The sequence below is a fragment of the Amphiura filiformis genome, chromosome 5 (genome assembly GCF_039555335.1).
Source record: "Amphiura filiformis chromosome 5, Afil_fr2py, whole genome shotgun sequence".
Classification (NCBI taxonomy): domain Eukaryota; kingdom Metazoa; phylum Echinodermata; class Ophiuroidea; order Amphilepidida; family Amphiuridae; genus Amphiura; species Amphiura filiformis.
Genome location: NC_092632.1, coordinates 62,431,409 through 62,445,924, shown reverse-complemented (window position 1 = coordinate 62,445,924; position 14,516 = coordinate 62,431,409). Strand labels below are relative to the sequence as shown.

The following is a 14,516-nucleotide window of genomic DNA, read 5'->3' as shown; positions in this document are numbered from 1 at the left end:
TTGGCCATATTTAAGAATCGATTCGCATTCAAGACATTACAGCATCTTTTGTGTGCCTATGTGAGACGATCTGTTTGGTTATTTTAAAGGTATGTAATATGGAACTAATTTTATAGCCGTAAATACGTCAGAGCATTTAATTTTTTAAATGCATGTATTTTATGCACAACACAAACACATTGACTGACATGAACATCATTAAATTAATTAATGGGGAATGGCATGCATGATGCAGGGCAGACTTGTACTACACTAGCTTCCAGAGAAGTATGGCACTCTCTTGCTCTGATTGACGTAAGTGTGAGGCGCCCTGTTAATGCATAAATGAGCGCCCCCGGGTGAGTGCCATACACTCATGACAGTCACTGCACTGTGCTTTTGAATGAGCGCAAATCGCTATAGCTACAATAATAATTTCTCAATCAGGAGAGTATGAATGTACTGCGTGCACTGCGTAATGTTGCAAGTTTAGTGGAATGACACGATAGCGCGATCGTTTGAGCACGCACAGGAAATGCAGCGCTACCTAGTCCGAATAATCAGACCCAGACTGCCCCAGAACAAAATATTAATTTCTGACATGATCTTGTACTGGGTCTGAACTGTTTCCATATGAAATCTTGATGGCAAATTGGACAATAGAAGCACTTGGTTCTACGTGACAGCTTTTTAATCCCTATTCAGGTTACGTGAATCACGCTATTGTGGACCACCCATACTTGAGTGTTTGGACACGCGGAACGGTTTTTTGTCTACCTCTCTGTTTGTAAGGCTCCGAACAATCGATTTTGAGTTTCCCGTCACATAATTTTTGAAAACAAGTGAGGTAACTTTTTCATTATTCATTATTCATTATTTTTGTGACTTTCATTATATATAACAAAATGCGAGTGTAAAACATGTTGTTATTTACCGCTCACTCACTCAAAGGATGTTTAACCAAATATATAAACTTGCAAAGAGGCTGCAAATAAGTGCAAGGTCAAAATTGATACCAATTCCTTTCTTTTTATTAGTATTATATGTCGTAAAAATCAGCAGTGTCATTGACATGCGATATCGTCCACTGCATGACAGTACGACCACTGTCGCATATGGTCATTTTCACGGTAAAGGGTGTAACTTTGGATTTTTAACATTTTGATCCGTAGTGTTCTAATAAAGCCACAGAATTCCATGATTTTTGGCCACATAAGTCATCTAGTTAGCAGCTACCTTGGGTAGCATAATCATCTTCGGGAGTTACTGCGTTCAGTTTTAGCAGGCTTAAATGTACCTAATATTGCCATTTTGAAAAACTATAAAAACAGTAACATTTTTGTAAAACCCTGTGTTTTCTTCAGTTAGTTCATGGATAATTTTTCTTATCCTGAAAGTACGGTCATATGTTCAGTAAACACTGCCACATTAGATTTAATTGTGAACAGCCCTGTATTTTTGAGAACCGGACTTGAGATTTGTCGTTTCGAGGCTTCATTTTCCGTTAACAATTGTTAACAAACTTTGTGGGTATAGCTTTGGTTCATAATTCTTGGTTATTTCTTCACTTCTTCTTGATTCATAACAGTTGATATCTTAACTTGAAATGGGTAACAAAAATTAGTCGATTCACAAGCTTTTAAAATTTTTATAAAATCTTGACTTCAAAGAGCCATTTTTCCGTTAACTTTTTTGAAGCCTCCGAAACAAACTGTTCAGCAAGCTTGGGCAAATATAAATAAAAGAGCTCATCCAATCTATTTATCAAAATGTAGCAAAGTAGATCCTCAAGTCACTTGTTTTTAAATCATGGAGATATATATCACCGTTTGAAAATGGGACCCAATACAAACTTTCCGTTAACAATTGAAGCCTCCGAAACAAATGAAGCCTCCGAAACAACAATTAGGTTAATTATCATCTATGCATATCTAAATTGGTGTGTTCCATATTGATATCTGCATTGTAATTGTTATACATGATATGTGCAGAATGTCATAAATTAAAAAAAAAATTGATATTATGGTTAATGTTTGAAAAATATACTGATACCCAAGAAAGTCCGTTTAGGAGGCTTCACATTAAAATAACACCATACTTAACGAATGGGTGAAAAAATTACCATGTTATAAATCTACAATATCTGCACGATAGAAGCATTGATTCAATACACACAAGAAAATAACAGCTTAGATGATCCCAACAGTGTTGTTTTCAAAAAAACTACTTCTGCAATGTTTAACCATTGTTAACAAGAAGCCTACCGAAACAAAAAAAATGACTTGCTGTGATAATTTAAGTTTTGTCACAACTGAAATTCAATACTTAGAAGCAATGCATGAAAATTGGTAATTGCGATATTTTTTACCTATTTTTTCATGTCAACTTGTAGTAGTTAGCCAAATATTTTACTTTTATGATCACCTGAGTTGTTAACTGAAGCCTCCGAAACACAGATCGCTTGAATTGCCAATTCTAGAAAATAACTCCAATTTCTGTGAAACTTGGCTGGGCGGTCCTTTCATCAAGTAGTATTTGTACATGAAGTTAGACATTCAAATTATTTTAGGAACCCAATTAAAACTTAAAAAATATGTTTAAGGTTGGGAAATTTCCATTGCAAATGACCCTTGATGTTAAAAATTTTCAAAATTGCAATTACAAACATAGCAAAACATGGTATAAAATTTAACTTATATCTGTTGACTTACTTTGGAATGGGATTTCACATGTATTCCAGCTTTCATGTCATAATTTTCTGAGCTTATGTAAAATACATTTTTTCTTAGATTTTAACCAAAATGTTATGGAAATGTCAAATTTTTATCCGAAATCAAAAGGTTTAAGCCTTGAAACATTATTTTACTGGAATTTAAGTTGCTTCTATGCATGATTACAGTAAACAGAAACATATTTAAGTGGTTTGAAATTTTGACCCTAAAAATCAAAAGTTACACCCTTTACTGTGAAAATGACCATATCTTAATTGATATATACATGACAAATCTTTAATACAAACGTCAGCACAGTCCCATCAAATTGAAATCAAAATACGAAACAATTGCAATTCATGAATTGGTAAGCTTTACAACTTCACTATCGAATCTTGCGCCAACCAAATAAAAGGGAAAACCCCACGCGTGTTTTGTTGATGTTGAATACCGCATAGTTCTTGCAGCAATGTCATAAACACAACGGAGTTGAAATATATAATTTTTGCTCTTTTTGCATATTAAATTTAATTTAAAACTATGTCGAATACTATTTTAAAATAAATAATTGATCAATCGGGAAAACAAATATAAAACTAACAGTATTAATATATTTCTTTAATTACCACAAACAACGATATTGTGCAAAGTCACAAACAGCACTATAGAATAAAAAAAAATCAGACATTGAAAAATATTTTTGTTCGACCGCATATTTCGTGCAACAGTGTCACAATATAGCAGAGTTGAAATATTGTGCCATTTTTGTACAGTAAAATAATGTAAAAGCGATACCAAGTACTATTTTAAAGTATATGATTGATATTTATGAAAAGAAATTCAAAAATAACAGAATCAATATATTTTTTAAAATTCGCAAAACATCACTATTCATTGTGCGATTTCGCGAACAGCACTGTCATGACTGTAGAATCATTGATCTGCCAATGACAGCATTAGTCTTTCAGTCCAGTATATGATACGCACGCGTGGAAAAGGACTGCGGCGTCAACATATTTACAAAGCGTTGCGAAGCGGGCCTACAGGATCTAGGCTATCACTATCACATGCCAATCAACAGGCCGCAATGAGTTTACTGCCATGCCGGTAGCGAAATCGATGTTTTGAATTTGATTTTTCCACTAAAAATGCACGGCTTTTCATCGTTTTTTGGCAAAAATGATAGGTTTTTATTTTTATTTTTCAAAATCGCAATAATGAATTCAAGTGCGGGCCCGAAAATGAAGTGCGGGCGGGCGACGGGAGACTCAAAATCGACTTTGCCACGCCTAAATACGAAAGTCAGCGTAATAGTACGGCACTAAGCGCTACCCAAAGCGTGTGTGGTAGGCGTTGTACGCCGGTCGCCGATGCAATTTTCATTGCGTGCCTATTGAGCTCTCATGATCGAGAAACTATTATTTTAGCTATAGTAGACTTTAGTTTGATTTTTTTAGTTTGATTTTGTTGCGTAATTGACCAATCAGATTACCTGTCTGCTGTTTTTATGATTACGATTGTCAAACGATTGAATTAGCAGCACTCGAAATAAGGCGCATCCTTGCGTCAAATAGCCGTGAAAGTAGGCGCTGACCCGCAAATTTCCGACGGTACAGGTCCGTGTGACCCGTAAAAATTGAACCAAGCAAAGAGCAAAAAATCCTAGTTTTGTTGTTCCACTGAAAAATCCGATTCACATATGTACAGCTCCCTGAGTAGTCAATTTAGTTTCCCATCAAGTTTTCAACCCGGATCGCCGTAGCTAATTCTCATTCTTGAAATTTCAAAGGCAAGGGTCCGGGGTCGGAGGCTTGAAAATTGGTGAGGACCCTTAAAATGGCAAGGGTCCGGATTTTTGTTCTTATTTCGAGGCCTGTGAATTAGCCAATCAGAACTCCACTACGTATAACATCCCAAGCCTTTTGGCAATGTATGGACCTATGATTTTGTGCACATAATTTTAGGCCTATATCAAAATGTATATTTTGGACAATTGTACAGCTATCTTTTCTACCCTATGACACTTGAAAGTTTCTTGTTATCAAAGTGTCCGCAAAAAACTGGGACAGGCCGAAAACCTTACCTCGATCGTAAAATCCACCCGATGCATGTCAACAAGCCATTGTTGTAGTGTCAGTGATTGTCTCCGTGTATTGTCCTTTCAGCTGCAAGATGTCCTTACAGCTACAAGTTGTCAAGCTGAATTTATACTCGATCGCTGAATCACCACTGGAAAATCACCTCCACATGGTTCTTAAGAATCAAGCACGCTGACTGGCGTAGCAATTGCCCAAATACATGTACAGTAGAACCCCGTTATAACGACATCGGTTTAAACGAAAATAGTGAACCTTTTCTTTTATCTCCAGTTAGCATGTTTAGTACTAAATGAATGATTAGGATTTAGCTATGTTTCATTTGGCAAAACTTGATAATATGTGACATGATCTGGTCCATGGGGGCCAAAGGCAGCAAATTTGAAACTGAGATAAAGCTAAAAATATGGAGTAAAAAACAATAAAATACATAAGAAAATAGACATCAAAAAACTTCATAACTTTAGAACCAAGTATGCTAGGCTTTTCGTATTTGTCACCATCCACCACAAAGTGGTAGTAAAGTCGGCTCTAGGTCATTTTCTGTTTATTGCAGATTTTCAGCTTAAAAATGACACCTCAACCAGCTTCATCGGACATCTGGAAGTGAAGTTATGGTTCAGCAAAGGTCAAATTCCTAATATACTTTACATAGAAATCCATATACTGTTTTTGATTGTATCTCAAAATGGAAAATGCCTACTTTACGACCAGTTTGTGGTGGATGGGCACATTTTCAGTAAATGATAGCTTATTTAAATGTTTTATAAAATGTAATAATTATAGTAACTAGATCTTCAAAAATGCCTCCTTTGGCCCCCATGGACCAGAGCGTGTCACATATTTTTTTAATCCCCCAAAATTAGTGCTGTATTTTTCTGGAATAAGGAGTAATACGATGTGTTGCCTGTTTGTATTACGTTGGTTACTGTACCATTCTTCCCCTCATGTGGCTGTGAAGTCAACGTGTTGAGGCAGTTGTTTGCATATGTACGGCATCTGTAAGTGTGTGTACGCCAGCGTTTTGAGGGAATGCTAGCGACTTGATTTGAAGCTGCGCCCAATGAAATGCGGACTGACGTCACTGCCACATCAGGATTTCATAAAGGGTACCCCTGGAGGGTACCCCGGCACTGTTAACTAAACCTGTTTCATTAAAAAAATGGACCCACTCTATACTTACATGGGGACTCAGCCAGGGTTGCTTGATTTTAAATCATGTTGATTTAAATTGTGGTCTAAATTAAATCACATGACTTTTTTTTTTTTAATCACATATATTTAAATCAATTTTCAACCACTTTTGAAAATGTACAATGCAAGTTAATTTCTTTCTTAAATTGACTGTTTTTACTTCATTCCTAATGCTTTTACAACTTTTGGATATAAAATTATAATTAAAATACCTCTATGGTGTTCAACAGTGTTTTCCCCAAGATTTAAGTGACTTTATTGATTTGACACAGGAGCTACATGTAAACTGGCCTCAAAAAGAAACTTACAATTTTTCACAAGGTGATCTTAAAATCCTGTCCATTACTCTAAACACATGTCAGTAACCAAGCAGTTGTCCACCTGACACAACAGTAAAATGCACCGAAACGGAACAGCTTCTGGGACCACATTCACAGGCAAATAATTGAAACCCAGCAAAAGAAATCTGTGAGAATGCCTACAAGATCCTTACACAGTTGATTATTTCAAAAGAGTAAGTGGTATAGTGTGCAACGTGACGGGACTGCTTCTGCTTTTCACACACTTTCTTCAAGAAACAGGTCTTGTTCCACACTATTCCATTTACTCACAGATTTCCTGTGTTGGGTGCCAATAATTGGGCTGTGAATGTGGTCCAGGAAGATGTTCCATGTCAGTGCATTTTGCTGTTGTGTCAGTTAGACAACTGCTGACCAGTGTTTAGAGTAGAATATTGAAGTAATTGTGTGTGCATTTTTGTTCATTTTTATGGACAGGATATTAAGATATGACCTAGTTTCTTTTTGAGGCCAGTTTATTTGCCTGCAACAGCTATCCTAACACCCCCTTTTGGAAAATGTGACACCCACAAGGTGTTAATTAGAGATAGTATGGAACCGGTAATTAAATGGGGGAGGGCAGGGTATTAAAAAAAACACATAAAACAGGTGCATCAAAATCAGGTGCATCAAAGGTGGCAAAAAAAAAATACTATGCAACTGTTTTCTTTTTTACACTTTGCTGTGTAGGATTTCTTTTATATTTATTATACCGTGATTGTTTGTAATAAACGCCTGGGCGTTGCATTTTTCAAAAGGGGGCGTTTATTGAAGGTGAATTGTCAGTGAAGAAACCTTTAAAATCGGGTTAAATTTCCCAATGGTCCTCCTGTAGAAAGGAGGGATTTACGGCTATACGGGTACTAGTATTATTGCGACGCCCATGGAAAATATCATTTTCGTGGTAAATACATCAAAATTACACCCGTAAGTGCATCATCAATCAAGAATCTGGTGAAATTCTAGCATATTTAGGCAATGGAATGGATGGAAGTGTGAGTCATAATAGGTTTTGTCCATGCAATTTGCGATCGTCACTGACTGACAAAATTGACATGACTGATGCAAGTTTTTAAGCTTACTCACACGATATAGCATGAAAATTCTTGCATTTTTGTCAATTTTTTCACAAAAAAATTAGAGGGGGGCGTTTATTAGAGGGGGAACGTTTATTACAAACAATACGGTATTTGATTTTGGCACCCCCCCCCCCCAAAAAAACACCATGAAATGGGCCTACTCCTTAACACTATACAGCTAACACAACTGATTTCACATATCTTTTCTCTCAGATTTAAAAGATAGAATTGTACAATTTTAATTTGATACTGACCCCTCCCCCCCCAATTATAATTTAAGGGAACTGAAATTGCTTTGTAAACAAACTGGGGTCCAAAACTGCTAACCCTTTGTAACTCAAGTAACCTTTCAAAAAGTTATGAATACCCAAATACTAGACATAACTTTACGAAGGGTCCTTGTAGTCAATTCCTGTACTTACGAAGGGTACCGTTCATAAATGAGTATGTAGTGAAACCCTATCACTTGTAACAAAGGGTACTGTTCATAAATGAGTTTAGTGACTTGGTTACGAACAATTTTGAAACTTATGAAGCTTTGTAAATTTTAGTGAAATGGACCCCTGATTGAGTAAGGTATTTGCAGCTAATATTTTATGGCCAAATCCATGTGAATTGAATATATGAAAATGCAACTTTTTTAGCAACTGTCTGCAAACTATAGGGCATGAGAACTGAAGAAAGCTAAAAACAAGGGGGACTTAGGAGAGGCACAGGAACCCCAAAAGGGGCTCATCAACTGGCACATACTTCCGTTTTATCATATACAGCCTTTCCTGGTCCCAGTGTGACCATAGACCCTGGAAGTTCTTTTTTCCAGGGTCTATGGTGTGACTTTGTTTTTAAGCGGTCATTACTGTGATAACAGAGGGTATGCAATAACTCATAACAGAGTCATCCTCATTTAAATAAAATTCTGTTCTCCATTATAAGGTACCACGGGAAAATTCACATGATGATGATAATACAATAAAACGTGTAATAGGTATGAATGGTTGTGGAATCGATCTAGAGACCTGTCCGTCTGTCATCTTAAGTTATCCTAGAACTGTCCTCCAGCATGGCTGCCATTTCAATTGTTATACCGTTCCGGTTGGTTTATTGCATACACTCTATTGGTATGAAATTCATGTCTATCCATAGGGTCTATGGTCTATCAGTTCTAAGAATTAATTCATTTAATGATTCACTCTTCACATATATTGATTTCATTATAATAATATGGAAGTGAACCTTTATAAGAACCACTTGTCAAATATTGAAGCTTGGCCAAATTATGCACACACAAATTATTTATTTGAGGATATTGGCTAATTTGCTGAGATATCTTTTTTGTTTGCAAATCTTTTTACTCCACCCAATTATAGTAAAACACAGGGTAATGAATTAATAAAAGCCAACATAATTTGATTTGGAGAAAGATTTCATTTCATAGGTGATAGGTAAATGATTGGTTATGTGGCGATGTAAAGACAATCACAAGGAGTGCCATACATAGCAGGTTTTTTCTTTGTGACGTAAATTCCGTCGCTTATAGGAAAGGTGACTGCCGATATCTGATCGATAATTCGCTAGCATACTGTAGTGTCCAATCGCAAGCCTCGACTGAATGCTGGTAGGTGACTGTGCAAACGCTGATGATTTGCAATTTTTTAGATTGGTAGTTAGGATATATACATTTGTATACGTTTTAGGGTACGGAGGGTAGCACATAAACTAAAAGAAATGGTTTGAAAAAAACCCATGTTGTCTCACCTTACACATGTGACAGGGTCAGAATTTTGTTTCTCAGTGCGAGAATCAATCTTGGTTCTTGCAGAATATATTTGCGGGAATCATTTGATTCTTCAAATCAACTTCTGTATAAACTACAAAAGTTTGTGAGAATCAACTTTGATTCACGCAAATCTGTTTACGAGAATCTTTGCGACTGACCCTGCCTTAAGTTATATTCAATATTGTCTCTCCTTGAATTTTATAACAGAAACAATGATCATGATGATATGACCATTCAATTATCTGCAGGAAGTGCTAATTGTCAGGGAAGATATCTTACCCTTCCCACAATCCTTTGCAGCATAATATAGTACATCACCCGCCCATTACTTTTTAATGTACAGGTTCCCTTTGTTTTTATTTTGAGAATATACTGGCTAAACATGGGTCGATAGTCACGAAATAAACATATATGTGCTCTGTTCGTTGAGGTACATTTCGTTACTATCGATATTCGACCCATGCTGCACTAGATAGCAAATTATTGCAGAAAATTGAAATTGGAGAAATGCATTATGGGAAGTGTGCAATATCTTCTCTGGCTAATTGTCATGCTTGCAATGTGGCACTGAGTAGAAGTTCACTCATTGGTTAATGTCTCCTGAGGCTGATCCTTAACAGAATAAAAAGAAGAATAGGCCACTCATTAGTTCAATCTGGGTGACCCGATTGACATCTCATCCACCACTTTACCCCATCAAAATGCAGAATTGGTAGCAGGTGAAAGGTCATATTTTTCTCATAAAACATTATTGACATTAGGCGTTTCAAATTGACATCCTAAGAAATCATTAAAAAACTGTTAAATTGGTCTGAAACGTGGTATACGTACAGAAATACACTGATTTGGAACTCCTAATTTCAATATGTTTAGAATTTCAATGAGAAAAATAGGGTCTTTACATTTGATATCAATATATTACATTGATGATCATGTAAATGATATCATCACACTGCATACTAAAGTTTGTTCGTCTTATATAAGGCGGAAATTATTTGACTTTTCTTACTGCGCACATCAATAAAGTCACAACTCACGTTCGCATAAATTCACATAAGCGTGCGCCAGTCACACATTACGCAACACACAACTAGCAGATGCAATAATTGCGCCCAACTGCAGGGCATAGGAAAAATATTTCCTGTCTGGGAACTTAAACTATGTTGGTTTAAATTTTCTGTGAAATTCGCGAGTGCCTTGTCGCTCGCCCTTAACGGTTGGGGTCCAGGGGCTCAAAAAGCTTTAAAAACTCATGGATTTTAGACTTTTTAAAGTAAGAAATCACCATTCTGAGGCTCTAATTCAGGCATGAGAGTGAGCTTTGATAAAAAAAAAAACTCTGAAATATCATACCTGCCAACATTGAAAACCTAGAAAACAGAGTAGGCCTACATGATGAACGTAGGGCGCGAAGCGCCCGTAGTATCGCCTCTGACGGCGGGGTTGAGGGGGCGAAGCCCCCCAAAGCTAGAGGGTTTCTACACTGTAAAAACCCTTGTAAGCCCCTTCACAGAAGACACATTTTATAGAAAAACAACAATAAAGAACAAGGTGAAAATGAAGCCCTAGGCTTTTATACAGTTGAGGAGGGATTTAAACTCCATATCTAGCAACAATTTCAACACATATTTGATGACTACAATGAAAAAAAATGTGAAAAAACATTCTGGGATCTGTTCTTACGACAAGTTTGAAAAATATGCTTCCTTCACACAGAAAATGTGCTTTTAAAAATGCAGTTTCCTATACTTTTGTACATAACGATCATTCGTTGAAGCCATTTTTTGGCTTTATAACAAGGCCAACGTGACTGATAGGACATTGATTTGATGCACAATACAAAGGTGAAAATTTAAAAAAAAATCCATTTTTTCTTAATTTTTTCAAAGTTTTTGGTCACTGTAGAGAACCTCTAGACCTATTCTGAAGGTTTGCATTTCAGGAGGGATTTATACTCCATATCTGGCAACAATTTCAACACAATCATTTGATGACTGCAACCTTTGAAATATGAAAAAACATTCTGGGACCTGTTTTTACAAGTTTGAAAAATATGCTTCCTTCACATAGAAAATGTGCTTTTAAAAATGCAGTTTCCTATACTTTTGTACATAACAATCATTCATTGAAGCGATTTTTTGACTTTATAACAAGGCCTACGTGACTGATAGGTCACTGATATAATGCACAATACAAAGTTAAAAATTCAAAAAAAAAAATCCATTTAAAAAAAAAACATGTCACAGTTTTTGTTGACTTTGGAGAACCATCAGACGTATTCTGAAGTGCTAGGATCATTCCCAGTTATTTTGGAAAAAATTAGAAAAAATTAGAAAAAAATTATTTTACAGTTTGTTATCCGTAATATGGAAACCACTAACTAATGTTTACCTCTTCATCTATCACATTATTATACATGCATTCGTTTTCTATGCATTTATAATATGTGCTAGATGAAGAGGTAAACATTAGTTAGTGGTTTGCATAGTAAGATAACAAACTGTAATTTTTTTATAATTTTTTCCAATTGTTTTCAAATTAACTGTGAATGATCCTAGAATTTCAGAATAGGTCCAGTGGTTCTCCAAAGTCGCTGAAAACTTTGGAAAAGAAATTTAAATTTAAATTAAAAAAAAAAAAAAAAAAAAAAAAAAATTTTTTTTTTCCAATTTTTTTCTGTGACCTCCAATTTTTTTTTCTGGGAATTCAGCTGCGCGCTATCATGGATTTCGAGGGCCTGGAACTGCTTGCCTGTCATTCTATATCAATACACAGTGTTATGAGTCTTATTTCGGAACAAACTAAACACCAGTATCACACTGCATGAATATCAGTAATTCCATAAGAAATTAGACACATTTACAAGAAAAAACTTGTATTATTTTTGCATGAATGCTTGAAAGGGACGACATTTTTTGTTATACGTAAGTTTTAAAGAATTCAATTTTCAAAATGTATCGAGTCACCTTCCTTTAATGTCCCCTGATTTTAAAAGGATAAAAAGAAGTATCCACCATGCTTCTAGAGTGATAATTTTTGATTACCCCCATTGCTGATTGCATGACTCACTCATTGAGAATCAGTACTTTCAATAACATGTTTTGGCTTCAACTTGATGTCTGCTAATCCTGGTGATAAAATGTTTGAACCGTGTTTCAACTTATGAATGGGATGTAGTGAATCGGACTTTTGTTTTCTTCGCGCGGTGGAATATTATTTTTGGATATAGCTGCAGAAATGGGAACAAATGGTGAATAATTTTTTTAATTAATGTGTTTTTATCAATTGCCATTGCGTACTGTTGAGCTACGTAAGGAGCCAATTGCTTTGGGTAAGGTGTTTAAATGTGATAATTCCTTGATAATTTTGTCTCACGATTGGTATGCTTTATATGTTTAAAAATAGTTGACAGTAGGTATTTTCGAAATGGGCAATTACATTTCATGTGACAATGCATTTTTGGGATTCATAATGTAATATCATTCATAAATAATATCAATGATGATGTCAATCTTAAATTTCAAGTTCAAGCTTTGATTTTAAGCTTCATAAATTTAGAAAAGTTTGGCATCTATTTAGGTGCAAGACTCCGGATGAGTAAATGATTTCAGTGGGTTCGCATTGTATTAGATTAGAATGAAATGCATTTATCAAGAGTTACTGAATTGGTCACAGTAAAAATTCATTCCCTGCCGCGGGTACTTTAATACATGATGGATAGGTGTGGGACTGACCATCTTACTATAAATAGGCTAATGTTGTGGGTATGAAGATTGAAAGGCTCCGTCAGTTTCAATCCCAATGTCTCTAAATTCATACGGGAGATTGAGGAATATACGGGGAATGCATTGCACTTTATTTGGTTGAAAACGGTCAAGAATTGGCCTCAAAATCAAGAGAAAAGTGAGTTTTTCGGGCAAATATATAGCGGCTGTTTGTTTACGGCATTACGGGTTATGCTAACCAACGCGTCCACATATCTAGCAGAAAGCGCGTCGTTAGTGCGTCGGCGTACACAACGCGTGCCACCTGACCCGCACGCACGGGAGCGCATAGCACACTTGCGTACTGGGTTATGGTTTATGGTATACATGGTATACGGGATGGGATATCGGCAGGGAAAACGGGATTAGGCCTTCGAAGACTATAAATATAAGGAAAAGAAACAAAAGTGGCCCGTGTAAAAGAAATTCAAAAGAAAGAAATAAGCTAAAATGAAAATGTTGGCCTAAGGAATGTCAGGTTTAGATAAATAAAATTAACCTTTTCAATTATTCTATCTATTCAGTAATGCCTCCTGTTTTCGTGGACGCCCCATTTACTCATCTAGCGGGACCAGACGGAGCGCTGGTGTCCCGCTAGTTACTATCAATTTGCCTTAAATTGTGGGGGGGGGGGGCCAATCGGCCAGAATTGTCAAAAAGTTTTCTGAAAAGAACAAAAGATGGATCATTTTGCCGAAAGGTAGGGGGGACACACAAATATGTTAATGAAAGTTGCTTGTCAAATTGAAAAACAAGGGCCTTTGGGTGGTGGATCGATTGGAAAAATAAGGGTGACAGAGACCATGTTAAAAATAATGGTTTCTTTGGGTGACATAGGTGCTGAAAAGGGGTTGTGGGCTCTCAGCAGCCCTACAATGTACATACGTGTGTGATCTCCATAATGAGATTCACTGCTTGAGGAAAGTGCTTGTAAAAATATATAGGGCCTTATTAGAACTGGCCATAGATAGTGAATTTGTTGACTATCATGATGGTGGATTATGGTTTGGGACTTGGGAGTGATTAAAATCATATGACTCAGGTGTAAAATGGGGAGCTGTTAAGGGGTAGCTTTGCTCCAAAGCCGACCTATTTTCCACCCAATAGAAGAAAAACTGAAAAACCATGCCATATCCCCTCTGACCACACACCTCCGCTGGCGCGTCGGTTAGTGGACTTTCGCGTTAGTGGGGTGGGGTCATCAGTGGTCTTTCCTGCAGTGTGGCCCTGTTGTGATGTTGGTGAGCCACTGGCTCGCTTGCTCATGTGCCTTGCCTTCCTTCGACAAGGAGATAGTGCAGTGGTCTGTTACTTCTGAGCACAGATGTGTTGGTGACTAAATGTAGTTTTGCCTTAGCATGCTTAGTACTGGTAGTGATATCATGTTTTACTATACATTTTCTTCACTTGCTTATTTTACTCGTGGATCACTGGATCTTCTTAAAGGGTACACCGAGGGCTCTGGCCAAGAGCTATTAAGGGGTAGATCCTTTAATTTAACTTTAATTTAATAGTACCTTACTACCTGGGCACTATTGCATTCTCGCCTATTCTGTTGGCTGGCTGAATTGTTATTTT

General features: G+C 36.5%; 1 protein-coding gene across 1 annotated transcript in view; it reads left to right on the top strand.

Annotated features, from left to right (window-relative positions):
* The first annotated feature begins 12,242 nt into the window (after positions 1-12,242).
* LOC140153506 (BTB/POZ domain-containing protein 9-like) overlaps positions 12,243-14,516 on the top strand; it is a 38,785-nt gene continuing 36,511 nt past the window's right edge. Inside the window, 1 exon segment of the mRNA XM_072176274.1 lies at positions 12,243-12,424. Within this exon segment, the coding sequence (XP_072032375.1) occupies positions 12,422-12,424 (3 nt within the window). The 5' untranslated portion in view covers positions 12,243-12,421.